This window comes from Pan paniscus, chromosome 3, assembly GCF_029289425.2.
Source record: "Pan paniscus chromosome 3, NHGRI_mPanPan1-v2.0_pri, whole genome shotgun sequence".
NCBI classification, from domain to species: Eukaryota; Metazoa; Chordata; class Mammalia; order Primates; family Hominidae; genus Pan; species Pan paniscus.
Genome location: NC_073252.2, coordinates 67,837,674 through 67,864,816, shown reverse-complemented (window position 1 = coordinate 67,864,816; position 27,143 = coordinate 67,837,674). Strand labels below are relative to the sequence as shown.

Below are 27,143 nucleotides of genomic sequence, written 5' to 3'. Positions count from 1 at the left end.
AGAGGATGAAATGATGTGAAGCACTGCTGAATCTGCTCAGAAATGCTGATACAGCTTTTCAAAGATAAAAGTAATGTCAACTTTTGATAATTAAAAAAATTCCAAAGCCCACATGTCTACATTATTACATGCAATATCTAAACATTTTTGCCCATTCTTGTCAACTTTTTTGTATTATTAATGCACACTTTCTGTGAACCAAAATTGCTATTGCACCTTTGACAAAGTGCAAATTGAGTTATGCCAGTTTTACTTGCGTGCCCTTGGTGCATAAGACAAGAAGGATTCTAAGCTCCATTTATACTGCTAGGAAGAAATTAATGAGTATTTTTAAGTTCCTTGTTTGGTCACTTAATTGGCTGTGTGACAAAGAGCTCTGTGGTGCATGTCAAACAACTTTCAGAGTCCTCTAATGATTTGTGCATTGCTTGACTTGTGATACTATTCTGTGTGGCCTGTCAGGCTGGATGTCCTTGTTAAAGTGGCTAGAATAAATTGGCTAGCAGTGTGCATACAATGTAGTATATTAACTGCAGCAACAGGGAGTACTTTTAGCAGCTCTTTCAAGAGATTTCGATGTTTGCCCATAAGCATCAAAGCCAACCCAAACTTTCATTTAATATAATTAAAAGGACATCTGAAAGTAGTTTGAATCACAGCAGGTTCTTGTGGTTTGGTAACCCTTTGTTAAAACCCTGTGAACTTAATATATTTCACAGCTTGATAAATCTGCACTTGATTTATGTCAGTAAGAGAGAAAATATAAATCTGCACCCTGCATGTTTCTGGTGCCCTAAACCTGTTGTTAAAAGACATTGAGATCAAAGAAAGTGACTTCTATCTACAAAATCAGAGTACTGTAGTTTTTTTCAGATAAAGAATGGTTATAAGAATTCCTTTCTATAAGTTGTAGACATTAAACGCTACTACATACAAAGCAATCATTGAATCAGAAGAGTAAAATCATATGTAATGTAAGCAGAGTAATTCATACAGGTATTATTGAAGAATGTGAACAGGTCAAGTTGTAAATCTAATGATTTAAAAACTTCCAAAGGACAATGACAGATGTTGATGATGGAGATTCTGCATTGACGTGGAAAGAACATCATTCTGGGAATCTCTCACAATTCCCCTGGCGAATGTGTCAGGTTAGATAGAAATGGCTGCTTTAGAAAGCCATTTCTGCCTCCTCCATTTTGCACATTTCCTGTAAATAAACAAATGTTCCAGCTGCTGTTTGTATATACATGGTTTGTGAATGCCTCAGAAAGTAATTCTAATGAGGGTGTGAAAAAAGTGTCTTTCTGTTTTTAAATAAAATGTTTTCATCTAAAACAAAAATATTTTCTCTCTTCTTTGCACCAACTTGTATTCTCTTCTCTTATTTAATTTTCTGATCAAAGCCTGGGCCATTATGTAATCGTAAAACTGTTTACTTAAAGTCCATTCTATGCATCAATGCTTTCTGAACATAAGTTTACCTTCAGAAAAGTTTTAAATACATAGAATATAAATAGATATTATTTCTATGCAAATGCAAGAGAATACACATCAATTTACTTTTCTATTTCTTTAATAGCTTGATGATTACATAGCTAACCAGAAGGTAAAGGATATTAAAAACAGCATTACAGATTTAAGATCCTACTTTCTGAAACTATCATTAACTTTTTTGGTACAGGTCAGAAAAGCAATGGAAATTTTAAAGTGCAATTTACAGTAAAGTAGTTGTCTGAGAGCGTGGATCCGAACAAATGATTTTTTAGGAATGCTCCCAGAGTTACAATTTTTATGTTTTCCTTTATCTAATATACGAATCTTGTATAGCTGGTAGTAACAGAAACTTAGCTATGGTAGCTTAAACAAACCAGGGCTTTATTCTTGCACATGAAAAATGCAGATGAGGCAGTCCAAGATTAGCTTGGAAACTGCATGAAATCATCAGAGACCAAGGCTGCATCTGGTTTTTTGCTCCATTATCTTTAGCACATGGGTTTCCATCCCCAAGATGACAAGATGGCTACTTAGGTTCCAATCATCATGTCATGCTAATCTTCTAAAAGGAAGAAGGAAAAGGATAAGTATCAGAAGGATTTTGCCCTTTTAGTACTTTCCAGGAGTCTCTCCTAACTATTCCTTATTATATCTTAAGGGCTACCCTATTTGCATGGTTAAATACTTCATTAGTAGGTGCACCTTTGCAGCTGGGCATAGTGTCCAATGATTCTGTGTCTAACACGAGGGATATTGGACAACTAGCAGCCTCAGATGCAACGAAAATGCTTTTTCTTTTTCTTAAATAACACAGTGAAATCTTATTCAGTTTTAATGTAATAAACTACCATAGATTTATGACAATACAAGGGTAACTTTTGAACCCTAGATATAGATTAAAAATGTTCTTCTCCTTGTTCTGTTAGTCATAGTTTGAGATTAATCATTTTGTCTAAAAAAAACTTTTAAAAGCTATTTGAAACTTCTCAGATTGCATTTTTCTACCTTTTAAGTAATTTTTTGAATAGCTAATATAGACACATGGTATAAAATTCAAAAGATAGAATAATAGCTATTTCTCCCTCCCACTAGAACCTCTGCATTGCTAACTCCAGGGCACGCCACTGACATTTTTGTCTATTTCAGTGGTGCTCCCTTGCGGTTGCGTAGTTCAACCCTGCCTCTCATTTCTCTCTACAGACTTTCAGCAGTCCTTTTCCAAAGCATGATCACTGTTGGCCTTTTTTTTTTTTTTTTTTGAGTTGGAGTCTTGCTACCAACAGGCTGGAGTACAGTGGCGTGATCTTGGCTCACTGCAACCTCTGCCTCCCGGGTTCAAGCGCTTCTCTCCCAAGTAGCTGGGATTACAGGCATGCGCCACCATGCCCAGCTAATTTTTGTATTTTTAGTACAGACAGGGTTTCACTATGTTGGCCAGGATGGCCTCCATCTCCTGACCTCATGATTCATCTGCCTCGGCCTCCCAAAGTGCTGGGATTACAGGTGTGAGCCACCACGCCCGGCCTGTTAGCTTTTTAAATATCTTACCAGAGAAGACTATTTTTACTCACATCTATATTTTTATACTGTTTCTTTATAAATCTTGTCATACAATCACAAAACAGTGTTGTTCTCCTTGCCTAGAGAAAAGACTTTGGGGATAACTTGTGGCCGACCCACACAATAGGGTAGCATCCCGCCACGGAAAAGAGTAAATGTGTAGACAGGATCACAAGCTAGATTTGGGTAGTGTTTGTATCAACAGAACAACTTACCTCTTCATCAGTAGGAAATCGGTTGAATAAACTACTAAACTAAATAATGGAATACTTCCTAGCCGCAGAAACAGTGAGGTAGAACTTGTATTGACTTAGAAAGATAGATGTGATATATTTTCAAGTAAAAATAAACAAGCAAGCCAAAAACAACAGATAACAGCCTTATTGTCCGGACTGAGTTTGCTCTTATGAATGTGTAAATATTTACAGGTCTAGAGAGACCCACAATAAACTGTCTAAAGTGATTCTTTTTGTATGGAGTTTTACAGTGTTGTTCTATAAATGGAATTTCAGCTTTTACCGTATATACTTCTGTAATTTAAAACTGTTTATAAATATGTCTTTTTAAAACTAATAGATATTATTTTTTGAAACAGTTTTAGATTTGTAGAAAAATTGATCAAGTCTTATAGAAAGTTCCCATACACCTCCCATTGACATGAACAGCTTCCTCTATTGTTAACATCTTACATTAGTATGGTATATTTATAATAATTATTGAACCAATGTTAATATATTATCATTAACTGAAGTCCACAGTTTATTCAGATTTTTAAATTTATTATCTATGTCCTTTTCTGTTTTAGGATCCTATCCAGGATATCATATTACATTTAATTAGCTCTGCTAGGCTGTGGCAGTTTTTCAGACTTTCCAACAAGTATGTCCTTTTCCAAGTCTGAAAAATACATTTTTTATTAAAAAATAGTAAACACATATACTTTAAGAAAAGCGTAGATTTATTCATTCATTCAATCAGGCAATATTTGTTGAGCTCATTCAGACACTGTTTCAGGTGCAGGGATTCACGGGTGAAGACAGAGTTTCTGTCTCGTAGGGCTCAAACCCTAGTTCAGCCTGGAGTTATGGAGGAAAATAGCCAGTAAATCAGTCAATCAATCAAAGTAATAAAATAAGATTGCAGAAATGCTATTCAAAGAATTAAAACACAGTCATATGAGTAAATATGACCCATATGAGTAAATATGACCTTTTGATTACTTCATTTCGTGCGGATCAGGGAAGACTTTCTAAGGAAGTGATAGGCAATTCAGCAATGTGACTACCTGGAGAAGAGCATTCCAAGATCAAAGGTCACCCAAGGCCGAGATGGTCAAGTGACAAGTGGTTGGAGAGTTCAGGGAATAGAAAGCAGACAAATATGCCTGAAGCAGTGGGTTGAGGGAGAAGGCTATGGAAAAAACTCAAGAGTCTGAGTGCTATTAAAATCCTTTGACCAGGGTCATGACATATTTTTTGCAAAATGACTTTGGCTACAAACTTTGTTTTCCTCTGATACTGATTCTTATAACTTCAGCTGTTATCCTTGTGTAGATGATTTAAAAAAGAAAATTAACTGCTTTACACATTGCCAAATTCTTCTGTTAATCCATCCCACCTACTGTCTGAGTAATGTTTTAAAAATGCAAATCTGATCATGACTTGACCCTACTCAGCCTGTCCCTTACTCTCTTTTGCCCTTATAGAAAAAAATCCCTTTTTGAACTACAGTGCTTGAGTATCAGACTCCTGTTGCTAATTTCTCACACCTTTAACTGGCTCCTCCTCGGATCCTACACTGCCAGGAGATTTAAATACTTTCAGTTTGTGTCTCTGTACCTTTATAGTCACAGTTCCTTCTACTTGGATTAATTCTAGATTTGTTCTCCTTTCTCCTTCTCTTCATTCCAGTAACTTTGACATATGAAGTCAACACCCACTTCATATGTCAATTACTCTAAGGAAGCATTCTTTGTCCCACTTAGTCTGAATAAATGACCTCTTATGTGAACTTATAACACTCTCGGTTTTCCTCTATTACAGCAATTATCAAGCTGTATTTTAATGTCTCTTCACTCCTCTATCACTAAGCTGCTTGCGAAGGAACAGTGCCACTTTTATTTCTACATCTTCAGGACCTTTTAAATTGTGCTTAGCACACATTAAGTGGTCTCCAAATATTTACTGTTTAATTGAAGCTCCAGGCTCAAATTTCCAATTGCCTACTAGTATGTCCACTGCAACAGAAATTCTGACAACACTTTTCAACATTTACCGTTGTCAATCCCTCTCCTCTCATTCTCCCTTAAATTCACCTCCTGAGGCTTGTGTCCCCACTACACCACTGAAACTGCCCTTTTTGAGGTCATTAATGACTTCTAAATGCTGCTAAACCAATGGTCGGTAGTCAATGCATACCTTACTTGATCAATTAGAAACATCTAACACAGCTGATCACCCCCTCTTCCTTGATATATTCTCTTCAGGACAACTCACTTGATTTTTCTCCTACCTAATTGACACTTCTTTCCAGTCTCCTTCATTGGTTCCTCCTCTTCTCCTCAAACCCTTAAGCTTGGAGAGCCCCCTAGCACAATAGTTAGTCCTCTTGTCTACACTTTGTACATCCACACCCTTGGTGATCTCATTGATTTAAATACCACCTATATGTCTATGACCTACAAATATTATCAATGGCACAAACCATTCTCCTGAACTCCAGAATTAATTTTCCAGCCAATTTCTCAATATCTTCACTTTGTTGTTTAATAAACACCTCAAACTTTCCATATCTGTAACTGAATTCCCAATCTTCACTTGCAAACCATTCTTCAGCATCTCAGTTAAAGTGGTTGAGCCCCACCTCCCACCTCTACTGTTTTCTTTCACTTTACTCCAAACACATGCCATTTTAAGGTTTTGGACCATGCAAACCTTCAAAAGTTCCATTTGAAGACTTTTATTCTGGCTGTTCCCTCTGATTGGAATGCTTCTCTTCCAGATGCCTGCATGGCTTACTCAATTCCTTTGTCTTTTTTGAATTGTTACCTTTTCAGTGATGCCCATCTGTACCATTCTATTTGAAAGCCATCCCTGATTCTAAATCCTCCATCCTGTCTATTTTCTTTCATTTCACACTGTACATTTTACCTTCTAACAGTATATGGTTTATTTTTTGCTTCCCTTGCCAGAATGTTCAGTTCTAAGATCATTTTTTCTCTGCTTTGTTAAGATATATCTCAAGAGTCTAGAACAGTGTTGGCATATGTTAAGTGCTCAAGAAATATTAATTAAATGAATAAATGTCCTGCTTTGAAGTAATGATATACAATTGTACTGATTGGCCCTCAAAAGCAGTATCTCTGTGGTTTTCTTTTTCGTTTTACAATCACTCTGTTACCCAGAACAAAAATAGAGTTATTATTTCTAGTTCCTGAAGAAGACTTTTTGGATACTTTCACGATTATTTTTGAAACTAAGGAAAACCCTCTTTCCATCTGTGATACCGCACTCTCTGACTGCTTAGTCTTTCATCTTCATTGTCAACTATTCTTACTTCATTTGCCCGTCTATTTTGTTAGTGTTTCTGTACCATCAATTCTTCTTCCTCTACTCAGTTTTTCTGGGTAATTTCAGACATACCAATGGCTTTAATAAGCCTACTTAAATTTATGATGCGTGCATTGTATTAGGCTGTTTTTGTGCTGCTGTAAAGGAATACCTGAGCCTGGGTAATTTATAAAGAAAAGAGGTTTAATTTGCTCATGATTCTGCAGGCTCTACAAGCATGGCACTGGCATCTGCTTAGCTTCTGGGGAGGGCTCTGAGAGATTCTACTCATGGAAGAAGGCAAAGCAGGAGCCGCCATATCACATTGCAAAAGCAGGAGCAAGAGAGAGAGAGTGGGGTAGGTGTCACACACTTTTAAACAACTAGATCTCGCAAGAACTCACTCACTATAGTGAGGACAGTACCAAACCATGACGGCTCTGCCCCCATGACCCAAACACCTCCCACCAGGCCCCACCTCCAACACTGAGGATTACAATTCAACATGAGATTCGGAAGGAAAAATATCCAAACTATCTCATGAACTATATGTGAATATCAGATATCTTATATAAGCTTCAGGCCATCTGAATTGATGCCATTCGATTACAGTCATGCATTACCAGTGAGGATACATTCAGAGAAATGCTTCATTTTGTGGTCATGCAAACATCATAAGGTATACTTATGAAAACCTAAATGGGACAGCATATTACACACCTAGGCTACATGGTATAGCCTACTGCCCCTTAGGCAACAAACCTGTACAGCATGTTACTGTACTGAGTACTGTAGACAATTATAACACAATGGTATTTGTGTATCTAAACATAGAAAAGATACAGTAAAAATATGATATAAAAGATCAAAGCTAGTACACCTGTATAGAGCAGCTCCATTTTAATTTTATGGGACCAGCATGGTATACATGGTCCATTATTGAGCAACCCATCATTATTCAGTGCACGACTGTATATTGCATTCAAAGTAGGCAACCTGAATTTACTATGTTACTCATACTGTCCACCCACACATATAATTTTATACCCACTAACTTTACCTTTTGAAAAACAAAGTTCCCATTTGAAGTGAGTGCTACCTCCTTGACTATCCCAAATTCTATGCGTTGCACCTCTTTCTTTTCCTCATCAACTGGCGTTAACTAATCAGCAAATCATTTTAAATATCTTTGGAATAATCTCTGCTTTTCTTTTTCTCCAGAACCAGAATTCATGGATTTGAGTCCTGGTTCTACTCTATGTTAGCTAATTAGCCTTTAGCAAGTTACTTAACTTCTCTGAGTCTCAATATTCTCATTGTAAGATGAAGATAATAATAAATTCTACCTCACTGGGTTATTGTGAAAATTAAAGGAGTTAATGCATGTAAAGCATTCATATCAAGGTCTGGAATACACTCCACAAATATTAACCATTACTGTATATTGCTCTATTACCTTACATTTTTTTTCAGTGACTATTTGTCGTCTTTAGGAAGAATTGTAAATACCTTAACATAGTTTGCAACCTCTTTGAAATCTATCCTTCACTTACCAATCTTGCCACTGAACCCCTTATACTCTCTGCTCTACCATAAGGAATTTGTTTTCAGTTTCTTTGCAGTGCCTATTCTCTTTCACCTCTGTGCCTGTAAGTACACGCTGTGCCCTTTGCCTCTTTGTTCAGCGTTGAGTTTCATCTTGGAATTCTCCTACTTCATGGAGCTTTTCCAGTACAGAGCTTGAACCCTGTGTTTCCATCATTATAATGCTTGCCATGTTGGATTTTAATTACTTGTTTAATTGCCTGGCCTCACTATATTGCCATTACCTTGATGGAAGGGAGAACATCTGTCTTTCTTGCTGCATCCCAGTTGACTGCCACATTGAAGATGCTCAATTAATATTTGTTGAATGAATATTAGGTTAGCAAGGAGTTTAAGTCAGGTCTGTAGATCCATTTAATTCCTGTAACATGATAGAGATTTATTTGACGGCATTCGGTCATTTCATTCTAAAGTAGAATTAAAAAGTGATACGATCAAATACAGTTTGCAAAAAGACAATGCTTTTAAAAAAAATAAATAAGAGGTCTCTTAAAGACACAGTCTGTTCTATGAAATTTTAGTTTCACCTTGTTTTACTCTTAAAGGTTCCTATTACTATATTAAGGTCACTTGTGTTATATGATCTAATTTTAATTAAGACTTGAAAATGCCAGCACTTCACTGTAATATAAAAGGTAGTTCAGAGATTAGTAGTTTTTATATACTTAATAATATTAAATGACAGTGGTTATAAAAAGTACCTTAGGTTTATTGATCAGATGTGTAAATATCAGTCACTCAACTTGACTTGTAATAAAAAACCTGCAAGTTATAAACTGTTTTGAAGACACTTCTAACACTTGACCTTTACATTTTGATTTGAATCAATACCTAAATGCAGATTGCAGTACAATGTGTCCTATTCAGTAATGATTTTAAACTTTTGCTTCATTTTACATTATTTTCAACTGATAAACCTTATATCAAGAAATCAAAGAATTAAAGAAAATTTTGTTTTTTATTATTTCAAATTATAAATCAATGGATACTATTTTCATCTGTCTATCTATCTATCTACAGTGTATACATTCAGAAAGCAATAAATGGTAGCAGAGACCTGAAAACTTATTTTTCTTCCTTAATATATCCTGATACTTAGATGTGAAGAAAAATGTTTAAATGTAACTATATATATAATATAATAAAAATAATAATATAAAATAGCATTATTCAGCGTGATTATGGCATATATTGATAAGGAAATAATGCATTCAGGAAAACATATTTAAAAAGTGGAAGTAGAGTAAAATATAATTTATATTACTAGGCCGCTTTTCAAGAGAGTTTAAGCAATTCATTAGTATAAATGTATCTATTACTATGAAATAATTGTTCCCAACTTTCAAATGGGCTGCCTGATACCAATTTGCTTTTTTTATTTTACCATCATCAACTTGCTCATTATGTACTTTAGCTTTGGATTTCCGCTTCAGAGTCAAAGAAAATGTATTCATCCTTTAGCGTCTAACTCAAAAATAAACATTTTCTGGGATGTTTTTATGGTCCTCCTCAGCAAGAGTCTATTACTTTTGTACTGTATGCTGTGGGTTTCTAGATCTGTTTTGTGCTGGAGCATAGGTAAATTGAAGGCAAACTCTTATGTTTTTCTTCTCTAACCTCATTCAACAGTGCCTTACCTAGGTCTTTGCACATAATACATATCTAATGAAATCTTGTTAAATTACATTGGAAATTACCTTTGGAAACATTATGGAAAACTTTTTATAAGATAAATATGTATTTCTTATTCATAGTGTCCTGTATGCACTACAATAACCTGTGGTTCAGATTTTCTTCTTCTGAACTCTGTCATCTTAACTTCCTCTCATTTACCCTGCCTCCCTCCCAAATCATGGTGATATCTGAACACGTTATTCTCTCAGAAGTCTTTGGGGAGACAGGGCAAAAATTAAAGAAATAAAAAAGGATGCTTTCAGTTTTCCTATTGTATATAATGGCATTAATAATTTGATAACAAAAGTAACTTACCTTTCTGTGATAAATATTAATGAATACCCAAAAGGTATCACGGCACTAAAATTTACTCCGAGAAAACACAAATGAATATGATGTCTTCTCTGAGGACATGATAGTCTGGTGAGAAAATCAGAACAAATATAGATAATTCTGTTAAAGATAAATAAATACTGAAATGGGAGCTTTCTGTGGTCTGACTGCTTGTGTCTCCCCATAATTCATGTGTTGAAACTTACTCCCCGGTATAGTGGTGTTGGGAGGTGGAGCTTCTGGTGGGGTGATTAGGCCAAGAGAACAAAGCCTTCATGAATGAATGGTACTAGTGCCCTTACAAAGGAGGCCCAAGATAATTTGTTTCTCCCTTGTACCATGTGAGGGTGCAGAGTGAAACCTCACCAGACAATGAATCTGCAGGTGCCTTGATCTTGAGCTTCTCAGCTTCCAGAACTTTGAGCAATAAATTTCTGTGGTTTATAAAATTGTCCAGTCTAAGGTATTTTGTTCTAGCAGCCCAAATGGACTAAGAGCCCACTGGGGTATTGATTCTCTGAAGCGAGACTAATGCAAGAAAGTATTGGCTAGTTAATAAGTTTTATCATTTCTAGTTATTCTTTGCTCTTATACTCATCAAACTAATAACTTCAGAGATTTTTATTTTGGCTGATATGAAAATGGAGAAAACTGACTTACATATGAGTTATCCTGCATGGCAAATCCCTCAGCCAAGAGAGGGAACACTGCTTTTGGCTCTTGTAAATGAGACAGCATCTCCTCCTTCATAAAGCTTGCCGTCTGTCCAATGGGAGGTTTAAGATAGTTGTGCAGGTAAACAAATATGAGACATCTTTAGATAATGACGTATGACACAAAGAAAACAAAACAGGTAATAGATTTAAGGATGGGGGGATTCCCCTCCCCGCCCCCCAGTTTTGCTAATAATGGAAGACCTCTTGGAGCAGATGATATTTGAGCTAAAACCTGAATGAGCTAGTGACTTAAAAACTTGTCTGCAAGGCCAGACACGGTGGCTCACGCCTGTAATCTCAGCATTTTGGGAGGTCCGAGGCAGGTGGATCATGAGGTCAGGAGATTGAGACCATCCTGGCTAACACGGTGAAACCCTGTCTGTACTAAAAAATACAAAAAATTAGCCGGGTGTGGTGACGGGCGCCTGTAGTCCCAGCTACTCGGGAGGCTGAGGCAGGAGAATGGCATGAACCTGGGAGGTGGAGCTTGCAGTGGGCAGAGATTGTGCCACTGCACTCCAGCCTGGGTGACAGAGCAAGACTCTGTCTCAAAAAAGAAAAAAAAATGCCATGGTGGTAAAGTTATACATCTTCCATAAGGCATTCCTTCTATTGGGGTATTTATTTTTACGTTTTTCAAATGGAGGAAGGGGGGTAACTAGGTTCCCCCAGATGATTCTGCTTACTTTCGTAGTTTGATATTTACTGCTCACCTGGGTAAGAAGTGCCACTCATGTGTTTCTCATCATTCATTGTTTTGTGTATTCTTCCTGAGAATTCTTAAGCTATTTCACAAATACATCCTCTTGGAATAATGACAAAAATTGTCATTGCAAAAATATATAGCAGTTTTTCCCAAAGGTTTTTGCAGTAGTTATAACAAATAAACTCTGTATTTTGGAATATAGAAAGTGTAACTATAAAGTATATAACATCTTAATGAACATATCAGAATTATATGCTATGAGTAATATTCGTCAACTGAATTTGCCTAAGGTCTGAATTTAATGATAAGAGTCCTAATAATGTTGCATTAAAAAATAATGCAAATGTGTATCTAGTAGGATATGGTATGTCCATAATCTTGGTGTGAATCAAAATGACTTTTGGCTCTTTCCCATTTATATTCGATTTTTAGAAACAGTCAAAAGTCACTGAGAGTTTAGTGAGTATATTGTACGATGAAAAGGATAATACCCCTACCTACCCTCAAATTGAAATATAAAGAGTCTTATGTTGAGCTTATGAAAATAATGCAAATAACTAGTTGGAGAAAAAAAATTTTTTTGTGACCAGATGTCATAGTGTGTGAATAAAATATACAATACATAAATGTATAAGGAAATCCAAATATAGGTATTCATTGAGGAGTTGTAGCTATTTAATTAACCTTCATTTAGCTAGTAAAGGGACATGTCAGCAAGCTTTAGAAAGTTTAAATCATTTATGATTATAAAGCTTCTAAGATGGACTTAATTGTGCTGTCTCACTAGCAGAAAAGGGGTCACATTATTTAAGTCTCTAAAAAACTCATTATGAACTATTTAATACACATGTTGCCTTTACTCTCCAATTCCTCAAAGCTCCAGGTAGTATAGGCTTCTGTAGTTGTGTAAGAGACCAAATTATGAAGATTGCATTACCAAAGACTTATTCCTTCCAGATTTCAATTCAGTGTGGCTATTTAGCAATTATCAGACATGAAATGTGCTTTCTAAGTGAAGACGTCCCTTCTTCCTACACTGTACTGTGATATCAAGCAAAAGTAAAAACAAGGTTGCAACTTCAGCACTTGTTATGAGCCAGACAACTTTCTCAGATGATTATATTATCATACCAAATTTGTAGATGAAGTATAGAGAAGTTAAGTAACTTGCCCAATGTCACACAGTAAGAGGCACTGTGCAGGTACAATTCGGGGATGTGGTTCCAAATCCCACACTCTGATTTTACAGAATACTGTCTCTCTATCCTTGTGTAAACATTTCCTTGCAGTTATACTTAAGCAACTGTGAACAGGTGCGTTTTTGAGCAGATTAAGTAAATGTTAAATTGGTGTCATAACTCACCAAATCCTAGGTTTGGGGGCCACATTTTGAGTGTGTTGCTTTTTAGTAAATTTGGCAATTGTTTGGGCTTTAGTAGAAAGCTTCCCTAAAGACTGCCTTATCTTGAAGAATACACTTGTCGAAAACTTATAACTATGAAAAAATATTGCACCTTGTACTTTTTCAGTTGCAAAACTAAGATAAATTAATAAATGGTGCCTTTGATTTATTTGCCGTCAGTTCAAAGACATACAAAGTTTTTTAGATAAAGCGGTCTGTTGTAAACAGGTTCCTGAATCTGTTCATTAGTTTATATATATATATATTTACACACATACACACAGACATATATACAGTCATATATATATACACACACACACACATATATACAATCTTTTATGTATATATATATTTAATGGAGTCTTTCAGGTTTTCTGTATATAAGATCTTGTCATCTGCAGACAGGGACAATTTTACTTTTTCATTTCAATTTGGATGCCTATTATTATTACCTAATTGCTCTGGCTAAGGACTTCAAATACTATGTTGAATAGTGGCAAGAGTGGGCACCTTTGCCTTGTTTTTGATCTTAGAGGGAAAGCTTTCAGGTTTTCGTTGTTGAGTATGATGTTATCTAAGAGCTTTTATACATGGCCTTTATCATGTTGAAGTAACTTCCTTCTGTTCCTAGTTTGTTGAGATTTTATCATGAAAGGTGCTGACTTTTGTCAAACACTTTCTATGCATCTATTAAGACAATCATGTGATATCCTTTATTCTGTTAATGTGGTGTATCACATTCATTGATTTTTTTATGTTGAACTCTCCCTGTATCCAGGGATAAATTGCACTTGATCATGGTTTATAATTTTTATCTTAAGTGCTGTTGGATTTAGTTTGCTAGCATTTTATTGAGAATTTTTGCATCTGTATTCATCAGGATATGGCCTGCAGTTTTCTCGTGGTGTCTAAGTCTGGCTTTGGTGTCAAAGTAATGCTAGCCTTATAAAAAGGTGTTTGGAAGTATCCCCTCCTCTTATATTCTTTAGGAGTTTGAGAAGGACTGGTGTTAATTCTTCTTTAAGTGTAGAAAAATTGAGTAGAATTCACCAGTGAAGCCATCTGATCCTGAGCTTTTCTTTGTTGGGAGGCTCTGATTACTGACTCAATCTCCGTATTAGTTGTAGGTCTATTCAGAATTTCTATTTTTTCCTGATTTAGTCTTGGAACATGTTCTTTCTTAGAACATTCTCGGAGTTGACCATAGTTGTTTCTTTTTCCTTTTTTCTCATCTTGTATTTTTTTAAATTATGAAAATAAAAACAACGAAGGACAGAACAGAAATATATTATCCCCAATAAAATTTCCCCTTAGGTAAGATTTTAATTAATTATTATAAGATTATTAACTAATTATTAAGATTATCAGCAGCTAAAATGGCTGCTCCATAAGGAACAGGCATAATTTCTGTTGCATGTGGGATTTTCAGAGCATTTTTAATGAATTCACAGTATCATCTAATCCCTGAAGGAATACTTCTTTACACTGAAGAGGTCTATGTTCTCTGTTTGGCTTCAGAAAGTATCTAAAGTTTTTTTATTTTTATTTTTATTTTTTTGGTTTCCTATCTGGCACCTCTTTTTTTGGCATATCCTGTTGGCATTGCCCTTATAGAGAACTTACTGGAAAGCGGATCATTTTGTTGTGATCCAGAAGTACTTTTTTCTGGCTACTAGGTCACGCTTTACACCAAGAACAAATGACGGAGCTAAGCACACTATATGAAAACGTCCAGTGTTTAAACTCGTGAGAGACTTTTTCGATTTGTTTGTGTTGTTTCTCTTTTAAAAAATAATCCAAAGCATGCAAGTTGTGAGTAGGATTATTTTACTTAAAAGTACAGTGATGTTGATTTTTGGCCAAAACTTGGAATAGCTGGGAAAATATCAAGAAAAAACAACTTGTATCAAAAGGCAAATTAGTTTTTGAAGCTGGTGTTAATTGGCAGCCAACGTGTTTCATTATGAAGCTGCATTTTTAACAGTTGTTACTTGGTTACTATGAAAACACCAGCCAGGAGAAAACACTGCATTGTGGAGGGTATTTCTCTAGTCTCTCCCAGCCCCTCGGCCAATGTGTCAATAATGTAAGTCCTGTTTTAAAACACTTATGTGCTGCCTGTTAACTGTGCCTCTGTTGGCTGTTTATTCAACTTTATTTCTGGATTAGATGCATATTTCATAATGAATTGGGTTCAGGGATGATCACTTTCAAGCTGCAGGTATTGTATTTTTCTGTTTTGCAATTCTCTATGCTTGAATGAAACCCAAGACCTTATTGGGAGAACTGTTTTTCTTTGTAACCTACAGCATAAAGCAAACCACAGGAAATATATAAATTGTAACTACAGAGATGATTCTTTTGGATGAAGCAATGAGAATTGTAGTGCTTTGTATCTATGTGTGGGTGTACCTACTGCTGATTTTTTAAAAGATAAAACACCTGAGGACCATAGGTAGTAAGGTTCAACTGTTTATTCCCCTCCCTAGTAGTAAACAGCATGAAGGAGGTTTCTCTTTATACATAACATATCCAAAGCCCCTGGGAGTATGTATGCTTTGATATTTTCTTCATTCTGACATTTTACTAGCTGCTTAAAAAACAAATAGGTTTGCTATGTGAGTCATCAACCTATAAGCAACAAATTCTTGGATTGTCACATTTATGGTCATCCTTTTAATCTCTGTTGTGTTCAGCATCCAGTTTTATGGTAACCTACAGAAAAAAATTATTTTCTCTGAGTCATGTGGTAAAACTCTTGGTTTAATTTTTTTTTCAACAGTTGCCCAGCCAAATAATTTAATTATGTGATCATAGTCTTGTTGAAGCTTGTGCTATTGATTCTAAGAAGCAAGCATGGCTTTATTTGTTGTCCTTCAAAACAAAAACAGATTTTCCTCTTGCTCTGCAAAGTCTCAGCTAGGGTTTTACAGAACAAAATAATGAATGCTTCTGCTGCAGCATGTCACAGGGGAGGCTGGGACAATACTGAACTCATGCACACTGCTGATCCTTGCTTGCTGGGCAACATGTACACCTGGATTTCTGACAGCTATGTGGGTTCACTAGAGACCTCTGTCATTCTTTTCATCCTCTTATAGGCAATGGTCGAGACAGTTAACAACCTCCTTCAGCCACAAGCTTTGAATGCATGGAGAGACCTGACTACGAGTGATCAGCTGCGTGCGGCCACCATGTTGCTTCATACTGTGGAGGAAAGTGCTTTTGTGCTGGCTGATAACCTTTTGAAGACTGACATTGTCAGGGAGAACACAGACAATATTAGTAAGTGGCCTTTGTTATTCAGAAGGTCCAGACACTCTTGTATATCAGAAGAGGGAAAAGAAAAAAGTATCTCTGGTGTCCTAGATATGACTGATGCTTTATTTCAATGGAGAAAAGTCATTCTTTTTCTAAAATAAAGAGGGCATCACTTGTCATTGGCTTAAAAGGATAGAAGATCATGTGTGCTATCTTTCTTAGGACATTTCAATATTAGGTTCAAAATTGAAAACATAGTAGCCTGAGATCACTTACGGTGAGGTTCGTTTTTTTAAAGGACTTTTATGTATGTATTACACTATTTAAAATTTCATCCTCTTAATACAGGACTGTTAGGAGTTATTTCAGTTATAATGAGAGTATCTTTGAATTCACATTATAAAGAAATAAGTCATTTGAGTGAAAATGATAAAACAGTGTTTGATAATCGTGTTATTTGGCTTATAAAGGATATCAGTCTATTTTTATTGTGGATTAGGAGTAGCTGACAGTTTTATTTCAGAAGTTAGGAAAAAGCTGTTTCAAATTTATTGGGCTTAAAGATAGTTCAATATTGATATGATAGTACAGCTCTAGATTATCAAAGGATTTTTATTTAATTTATAAAATAAAGATTATATTTTGAAACTTAAGACCAATGACAATGTATTAGAATTTGGGATTGAATTTAAATTTTAGGCTTTATTATTGACATGTTTGTATTATTTACATAATTTTAGTAACTTTTTTGCATTATTTTGATAAAATACTAACAATATATTTTCTTAAAGATTTTCATAAAGCATGACAAATAGAATAAGAATTCCAGTATTTTGATTTCAGAAATACTTCAATGGTTTAGGAAATTATCGTAGCTTAGGTATGTTTCTCAATGAGCACTGATATCTCTTTGATATTAACAGAATTGGAAGTTGCAAGACTGAGCACAGAAGGAAACTTAGAAGACCTAAAATTTCCAGAAAACATGGGCCATGGAAGCACTATCCAGCTGTCTGCAAATACCTTAAAGCAAAATGGCCGAAATGGTAGGTTAGAGTTTATTTTTTAAGCTTGAGGGAATTGAACTTGCATCAGTTCATTTCTTTTTGGCCGGGAATATTAGGTCCACTATTTAGGAGCTTTTCCCCTCTTCCTCTTCCTACACTATTCTCTTTCTCCTCCTCTTCCTCCTCTTTCTACTGTACAGCACCATCAATATTACAGTGATATTTGTTGTACAAAATTCTCAGATTTGGAAATTGTTCCATTACTTTTCAGTTGCGAGAAACTTAAATATGAAGGAAATTATGGACAAGAAAATACAGAGGATCTGACATCTTTCCTCAAAAAGAGGAACTCTCACTGAGTTTGCAGATTTCACTTGTAAAATTTTTAATGTAAATTTTACTTGTAATTAAAAAAATATTTTTTGGTTATTCAGCTTCTTTTTGAGAGTGTTTTTGTGCTTTTCTTTGCAAAGCATACAAACATTTAAATGTAAGGAGATGATTTTGGGAAATGGAACTGTAAATCAGCTTAGCTTCTTACTAAATTGAATACACTGAAAATAATTAAAATTCAATAAATAATCTTATAAAGTATGTCCACATTTCACTAATATTAAAAAATGTTTAAACGTACACACATATATGTGCATGTATCTGTATGTGTGTATATATGTATGTATAGATGTGTGTGTATATATATATAAATATGTATATATTTACATCTCCTCTAAAGTAGACCCCTCTTTCCCATATTTGTACATATGTACATGTGCATACACACACACACACACACACACAGATATATTTCTCTTTTGCCAAGAAAGGGAGATCATTTAATCTGCCAAGTGATAGGAAGATGACCTCAGTTCCTAGCAACCAACTTAATACTAATATTTCATATTGCAGGGTGAATAGTTTTGATAAATGATATCAAGAAAAACAACTTACATTTGTTGTCATCTGAATAAAATGGTCTGTAAATGTTAGAAATATTGTAAGACTAAACTTAGAAATCATTTTTGTGTTACTCATTTGACTAAGAAAATTTTGAGACAGCAATAAGATTCAGTAGAGCAAAATTAGATTCCTGCATTAGCTTCCTAAATCGTTTCCCTGCCTCCACTCTTTTGCCCTCCAACAGCATAGCCTGTTGACAAAGGGTTCTTCTGAAGCATACATCTGACCAGTTGACCTCCAATTACACTTAGAATGAAATCTCATGACTTAACTAGGCCCGCCACGTGCTACCTGGTCCACTTCCTTCCTGCCTCATTTGCCACACCTCACATTTGTCTTCAGCATGTTCTGTGTGATCCAGACGGAGTAATCTTGATTCTGGTTCTTGAACACACCAAGCATGTTCCTGCATTAGGTTTGGGGCATTTTTTTTTTTTTTTGCATTTTTTTAAACCTTTCTTCTTAGAATACAATTTTTACAATTTTTTTGCATGGCAGCCTCTCTATCATTCACTTTTTAGAATAAGTCTACCTCTATCGGGAGAGTCTTCCCTATCTCCTCTAACGTAGACTCCTCTTTCCCAATCACTCTTTCCCCATTAGCCATGATTATGCCAATGTTTCTTCATAGCATTTATTCACTTAACATTATAAGAAATAACATTATTATTATTTTTTAATCTTCCTGCTTATTGCCTGTGTCTGCCTCCAGGCAGTAAGTTCCATGAAAGCAGAGGCCTTGTCTAATCTTGTTCACTGATGTAACCCTAGTACTTCAGTGCCTGGTCCATCTATACATCTATATACTCACTACTTATGTATACAACACATGTGTGAACCTTCAGACGAAAAGCTGTGTATCTGAAGACATATAGAAATATATTAGTCAAATTAAGTTGTGTGTTCATTTATTTTCTAAATTAACGTATAGTTTTTCTGTGTGTTTTGTTTTGTTTTGTTTTAATAGAGAAGAGTGTCTTTCTATGTTTCCCAGGCTGGTCTTGAACTCCTGGCCTCAAGGGATCCTCCCAACTCAGCCTCCCATAGTGCTGGGATTGCAGGCATAAGTCATCACACCCAGCCTGTTTTTGTTTTTGTTTGTGAAAGTCACATTTAAGCATTAATTTTGGAGCAGAGAATATGAAAGAATTGCCAGTGACTAAGTGTGCTGGTAACTCACGGTGGGATGGCAAAATGGCACCATCCCAGAAGTGGAAATTGGCATGAATTATCAGCCAATTATAAACCAATTAAAATTAAAGTTTTTAATGTCAACAAGAAAAATGCATGGATGTTCTTAATTTTCACCTTTCAAAAATCAGCATTTTAATACCAAATCTAGAGGGAAAGAACAAAATTAAATTATATTATAACAGATAAGTCTTTAGTGAATTACTATGATTTGCTCAGTACTGTATTAACACTTGTAGATTAGATAAGAATGCTCTCTTCCATTATGTAGCTCTCATCATAATCTCTTTGCTGGATTACTGAAATGATAATGGATATCTCATAGAATCACTGAGAAGGCTGGAGAATCAGTCCCAGAAGATATACTAGAGCAAGGAGGCTGACAGCAGCCTTTACCACATCACAGAATCACTGCTGTGAAATGTCACTGCTGCCGCAAGTGAACTCTGTTGCAGTAACTGTGCCGCCGCTGCTGCTGCTGCTATTGCTGTACCACTTCCTGCTTCTTTGTGTCACTAGCTCCTCATCTGGTATCTGAGGCTTCTGCATCTGATTGGATGCATCTAGCGGAAGTACCCAGAGCAACATCTCCGCAATAAGCTAGGAAAGCAAGTATATGTCCATTTTGTGTCTATAAATTCTGAAGAGTAGGGAATTTCCCAAACATGGGAGTTAGATGTTAAATAACCCTCCTCCTCAAAAAAAAAAATTTTTTTTTCCTATCTCCCCGCATGACTCAATTTTCTTTTTTTCCACTTGTTTCTAAGATTCAGAGATAGGGACTATGACTCCCTCATCTTAGTAACCATAGTAGTTGGGGCCAGAAATAAGATATAGGGCTTGACTTTTTAAAATAAAGGAAATAATACAATTTGAAAAAGTGTATTAAAAGACAATTCACTTCATAGAGGATTAGATTTAAGAGACTGTCATAAAGGAAAAAATAAGGTGGAAAGACTTGGTGACTTTGTGGAAACAGTGACCTTAAAATAACATGACAGTTGAGTTTTAAGACAGGTAAAGATTGTGAATTCTTGTGTGTTTTCCTTAACATTGCAATTGAGAAATAATTTACATACACTAAAATATACATTTAGCTTGAGGAAGCATTTAGCTTGGGAATTTGACAGTTGTACATAATTTTATAATATCACAAAAAGAAGGAAAATAAATATCTTCTGTACGCAGAAAATATTCCCGTGTCTCTTACCAGTCTTCTTATTCCTCTCCTCACCTAATAAAACTTTCTTCTTATTACTATTTCTGTAGACAAAATTTGCCAGTTTTTTTTTCTTTTTTTTTTTTTTGAGACGGAGTCTCACTCTCACCCAGGCTGGGATGCAGTGGCACAATCTCAGCTCACGGCAACCTCCACCTCCCGGATTCAAGTGATTCTCCTGCCTCAGCCTCCTGAGTAGCTGGGATTACAAGCATGTGCCACCACGCCTGGCTAATTTTTGTATTTTTAGTAGAGACAGGGTTTCGCCATATTGGTCAGGCTGGTCTTGAATTCCTGACCTCATGATCTGCCCGCCTCAGCCTCCCAAAGTGCTGGGATTACAGGCATGAGCCACCACACCCAGCCAAAATTTGCCAGTTTTTAGACCTCATATAACTGGTGTCATACAGTATATACCATTTGCTGTCTCAATTCGTTAACCTGGCAAAATATTTTTAAGACTCACTGATGATGTTCCACGTATCAATAGTTTGTTCTTTATTGATGCATAGTATATTCTATTATATAATGTGCCATAATTTATTTATTCTCCTATAAATAATAATTGACTTGTTTCCAGTTTGGGCTATTAAGAATAAGGATATATATCCCCATATATTGTGGTGGATATATGTTTTCGGTTACCTGGGAAAGGTAGATGTATGTTTAATTTTATAAGAAATTGTCAAATATTTTTCCAAACAGTTGAACTATTTTACACTACCACCAGAAGTGTACGAGAGTTCCATTTCTTCCACATCCTTATCAACATTAGTGTGGTCGGTCTTTTCAATTTTAGAGATTCTTGTGGGTATGAAATTGAAACTCAGTGTAGTCTTATGTTTCATTCTCAAATTACTAATGATACTGATCATTTTTCATGTGTCTATTGGCCTTTCCTTTATTTATTTTTCTAAAGTGTGTATTTACATCTTTTGCCATTTTAAGATGCCATTATTTTATTTTTTGTTGGTAAAAATGTTTTGTATAATAATGAATCTTATTTTTAAATGTATTTCAGTTTCCTTGTTTGTTTTCTTAATGATATATTTTGATAGATTGTTGGTTTTGATAAAGTTTAGTATATCATTTTATGATAAATGTTTTGGAGTCTTATTGAAGACATCTTTGCCTTCTTCAAAGTACAAGGATATTATTCTATATTTTGTTCTAGAAGCCTTATGATTCTGGTTTTTATATTTAGGTGTATGATCTATCTTAAACTTAGTTTTGAGTATGGAGTGAGATAGGGATTGAGGCTCATTTTAAAAAATACTGGTATGTAGTTGTTTTAGCATAATTTGAATTTCCTCTCCTCATAAATGACTTGGTACTTTGGTTGAAATGAATGCTGGATTTTTTGTGTGAATATATACTACATGGATTTAATTTTCTATCTCATTAGTACTAACTAATTTAAGTAGAATGGACAAACTAATCAGAGTTTGCATTTACTTTAGGAGAGATCAGAGTGGCCTTTGTCCTGTATAACAACTTGGGTCCTTATTTATCCACGGAGAATGCCAGTATGAAGTTGGGAACGGAAGCTTTGTCCACAAATCATTCTGTTATTGTCAATTCCCCTGTTATTACGGCAGCAATAAACAAAGAGTTCAGTAACAAGGTTTATTTGGCTGATCCTGTGGTATTTACTGTTAAACATATCAAGGTAAGAAAATGGCATATTAGCTTGGTTGTTCATATTATCTGTATTTTTATAACACTGAACATTAAGTGTATTAATTTTCTTTTAATGTTTTTTCTATTTGACATATAACAGTTCATTATCTGTACAATGTAGTGGTAATTTTTTTGTCAGAAATAAGATTTGGAGGAGGAGAATAATCCTTATATATGTAAATACTTATGGTGAAAGCATTCATAGATGGATTTATAAATGCTTCTCCATAACTAAAAAGAGCTAGCTCAAGTGTAGAGAACTAAATTACAGCCTGAAAACCACAGATAATATTACAAAATTCTACTGTATTTGGGATTCATGTGAAATGAATAGATTTTTAGCTGCTCTTGCTGCAAAAACAAGAAAACAATGGGTAACTATGTGAGACGATGGATATATTAACTCACTTCACTTTGGTAACCTTTCTACTGTCTACATGTATTTCATAACATTATGTTGCATAACTTAAATATTCACAATACTATTTGTGTTTATAAGAAGAATAGGAGTACATTAAACAGAACTAGAGATGGTTCTATATTTGATATTTCAAGCAATTATGTCCACGTGAAGATATATTTTTGCATATATACAAAGATTGAGGTTGTAAATTCAACAAAGATTTCTAAAGATCATCCTTTCAGATGTTGGTTGTTAAGAGCAATTAACCTCTTTATTTTGCAATGTGTATTAGAATTAGTGTGATTTTGAAACATTGGTACTAGTATATTATTTTAGTGTTAATTAAAAAAAAAAATAGTGCACTCTTCTCTAGTCAAAGGGAACAAACAATAGCATATATTCAATTTCACTTAGAATTGTTGAGGCCCACTTATGAAAACATTGGTAGACATCTCTAAAAAATTGGAACAGAATATGAAGTTGTATTATATGTAAAGAAAATGCCAACCTAATTTACATGATCATAAAGTAGTTGTTGATTTTATGGATTTTTTTTCCCCTGTAGCAGTCAGAGGAAAATTTCAACCCTAACTGTTCATTTTGGAGCTACTCCAAGCGTACAATGACAGGTTATTGGTCAACACAAGGCTGTCGGCTCCTGACAACAAATAAGACACATACTACATGCTCTTGTAACCACCTAACAAATTTTGCAGTACTGATGGCACATGTGGAAGTTAAGGTAAGATATATACCATACAATGAAAATGTTTTAGTATATTATATGGTCACTAACTGTAAATAGTCCTAACTATATGGGCTATCATATTTCAATGTTTTCCTACTTTCATAGTAATTCTATTAAGGAACTCTCTGATGTTCAAACCATATCCTTGTGGATGATTCAAAGAACTTGTTATCTCTTTTCCTATTATCAAAATAGTTCATAAAATTGAAGTTTGCTTAATAAACTTCCCCTAGTCTCCCTGTTATTTTGTATAATAAATGTCAGACCATAACCTCATGAACAGGGTAAGATAGGACTCCAGGACCAAAGGCCAGTGGGGTTGGTTTAGAAAGCTGGGACTGGGGAGGCGGAAGAATAAAGAGCTATGCATAGGTTAAATACAGTCAAACTGACTCTTGGGAAAGCAACCCTCAAGCAAATACCCAGAGCATGGTAGTGCAAAGGACTTGGCATACCCTAACATAAGGAAATGCATTCTGCCCATGCAAGAAGACACTACTCTAAGGAAAAATCCAGACGATAGGTAGTTTCCAAAGTCAGAAACATGGCTACATCAATTTCCTCCCAGTGTGACTAGCTTTCATATGTATAGAGGGTTGTGAGATGGAGTCTATGAGTTTGCAAGGGAAGAGAAGGCTGACAGGGTTTCAGGAGATCAACTCAAGCAGGCTAACAGTGAAGGCTAGAAATGCAGTAACTATCAGATTTTAGGAGGCCTAGGTCAGGAAACTCAGAAAAAAAAAAAAACGCTAAGCAGGTCAGTGCATCAGTAGTAGGTAAGATTATTGCTAACACTGAGTAATACTAATACTCAACCTGTAGAAATGTATGGGGTTGAAAACTTCAGTTTTTATTTCAAGCAAGATACTTCATGGCCAGAGATGTTTGAGAATGCAAATATCTTGCTTTCCTCATCACAATGGTTAAGAACTGAGGCTGACTCAGATCCCATGTTGGGTTCAACCAATTGTTATATTTGGAAGAAGGCTATTAATAAATTATATACATTATGTGGCATTAAAAATTTAATTTTTGAACTTTCAAACAAGATGCTCAACAAAAATAATACATTTTTTTCTGAATGTTGTATGTCATAAACTAAATGGGTTATTACATTTAAAATCTTAAAATAGGCCGGGCATGGTGGCTCATGCCTTGTAATCCCAGCACTTTGGGAGGCCAAGATTGGAGGATCATTCGGGGTCAGGAGTTAGAGACCAGACTGACTGACATGGCAAAACCCCTCTCTACTAAAAATACAAAAATTAGCTGAGCATTGGTGCATGCTTGTAATCCCAGCTACTCGGGAGGCTGAGGCAGGAGGATCGCTTGAACTAGGGAGGCAAAGGTTGCAGTGAGCCGAGATCGCACCAGTGCACTCCAGCATGGGAGACAGAGCAAGACACTGTCTCAAATAAAAAAAAAAAAATCTTAAAATATAACTTCTTAATTTTTTAAAATGTCTTTATAAGTTAAATACAATTCCATATGCATTAGTCTTTACGATTATTAATCTTGTATAATATATACAAAATTATTTGTCTTTAGAACAAGCATGGGTATTTTGCTTTGGTAGGGAAAAGCACTCATAGCTTCAACACTTTATGCAAAAGTTAAAGCTTAGTTTTCATAGCATTTTATATTATAATACCTCTGCTATAATTATCTGGTACATATTTCATTGTGGAAAGAAAATGAGTACTTAAAACCCTGGAATGGCTTTTGCAAAGATCGAACATTCTTTCATACAATTCATTAAAAATTTTCACTATTTAACTAACACTACTTAGCTTTCAACTTTAGTAACTGGTAAATAGTATTTTCAAAACAATTGTCTTTATAAGTTCAATAAAATGTGAAATAACATGTATTTTTAACCGTACTGTTCAGTTCAGCACATATGTGTTAGTAGTGTAATAATAATGAATAAGATATGAACACTGCCTTCAAAAGTTTACATGTTTTCTTTTCAGATGAGACAGAAAAAAACAACTATATAGTTAATAAGGTAGTGATAAGAATGAAGTTTGAACAGTGTACTGTGGGAAAATTGAATAAGTATAATAAAAGTCTGGAGAAGTTCTTAGAGATTTAAAAGCTGTATATTAAGAGATTAATGTATTAGCCAGAAAAGTTGTGAAGAACATTTCATTCAGAGAAAACAGCAGGAGCGAAAACATAAAGATGTTATATATCATGGTGTGTAGAGCATGGTAAAAGAGTTTAGAATTAATACACGATAAGTATAACAAGGCTAGTGTTTAAGTCAAAATAAAAACAGAAACAAATATCTAAATTTAAGATTTGATTGGGGAAGCAAGAATTGCAGTTCAGGGTATACACACCGACTGGGTGGTCTTCCTTATGCCTGAAGAACAAAAAGAGCGTTGGAGATTTCATAAAAAGAAGAAGTGTTACATATTTTCTTCCCAGAAAGTTCATTGGCACTAGTAAAGTGTGGAAAGCTGGCAAGCTCTGATTGGTGAGTGACAGGCGATGCGTCTTGGAGTCAAAGGAGGTTGTTTCAGTAGCTATTGGATAAAACTGGTTTCAGGTTACAACAGGCAGTTTCAGCATGGAGGCTTACAGTGAATTCCATTCTTGGAGCCATGTTTTGTGCCCTGAATGCTTTCTTTCCTGTCTTTTGCCTCTGTTTTAGTTGGTATAACAAGAATAACCCAATTCATTTGACCAGCTTTCACTGTAGTTAGAAATTGGAGGTGAACTGAAGAACTTATTAGGACTGTGGCCATGAAGGGCATAATATAAAATTTTATTTTTTATTTTTACTTATTTATTTATTTCCATCTCTTGTGCTTGAATCAGGACAATGTGGAAATTTAGATGGGCTTAACATCTGCAGGCTCAGACTAGGAGTCTCAATATCCTACATGTCTAAATATTTACAAGTAATACATAAAGCTGAGAAAAATGAAATATAACCTGACTTAACAAAATATAGCTTTATAATCACCAAAGACACACAATCTGAACTTAGGATTCTCAGAATCCCCAGAGTTCTGCACCTGTACATGGCAGTGTCAGGAGAGCTGACTCCTGGCTCACAGTCAGTGGTTTACCCAACCCCTTCAAAAGTAGGAGGCCCAGGGTTGGGGGCTCTCTTTCCAGGGTCTCAGGGTATACCTGTGATATGGATCTTTGCTGTGATTCCATGGGCAACTAAGAAATGATTGCTAGATCTCTAAACAATAATAGCACCAGTTTATGTTGCAATGTTAGACAGATTATTCCCAATTCTATGTGGATGATAGATGTCAATTAGATTTCAACTTTAGATTAGACTGGCTGGGCGTAGTGGCTCATGCAAGTAATCCCAGTACTTCGGGAGGCTGAGGTGGGTGGATCACTTGAGGTCAGGAGTTTGAGACCAGACTAGGCAACATGGCAGAACTCCCTCTCCACTAAAATACAAAAATTAGCTGGGCGTGATGGTGCATGCCTGTAGTCCCAGCTACTCAGGAGGCTGTGGTGGGAGGATCACTTGAGCCCAGGAAGCAGAGGTTGCAGTGAGCTGAGATCAACCACTGCAACTCCAGTTTGAGCAACCAAGCAGGACTGTGTCACAAACAAACAAAACAAGCAAAATGATTAGACTGGTTGTAGTGTGACAGTTAT

General features: G+C 35.4%; 1 protein-coding gene across 30 annotated transcripts in view; it reads left to right on the top strand.

Annotated features, from left to right (window-relative positions):
- ADGRL3 (adhesion G protein-coupled receptor L3) overlaps nt 1-27,143 on the top strand; it is an 861,253-nt gene that overhangs the window by 713,674 nt on the left and 120,436 nt on the right. For all 30 annotated transcript variants that reach the window (XM_057302095.2, XM_057302097.2, XM_034958747.4 and 27 more), the window contains 4 exons: nt 16,143-16,326; nt 17,226-17,348; nt 22,137-22,345; nt 23,325-23,501. In XM_057302095.2, the coding sequence (XP_057158078.2) occupies nt 16,143-16,326; nt 17,226-17,348; nt 22,137-22,345; nt 23,325-23,501 (693 nt within the window). The remainder of the gene's footprint in view (nt 1-16,142; nt 16,327-17,225; nt 17,349-22,136; nt 22,346-23,324; nt 23,502-27,143) is intronic.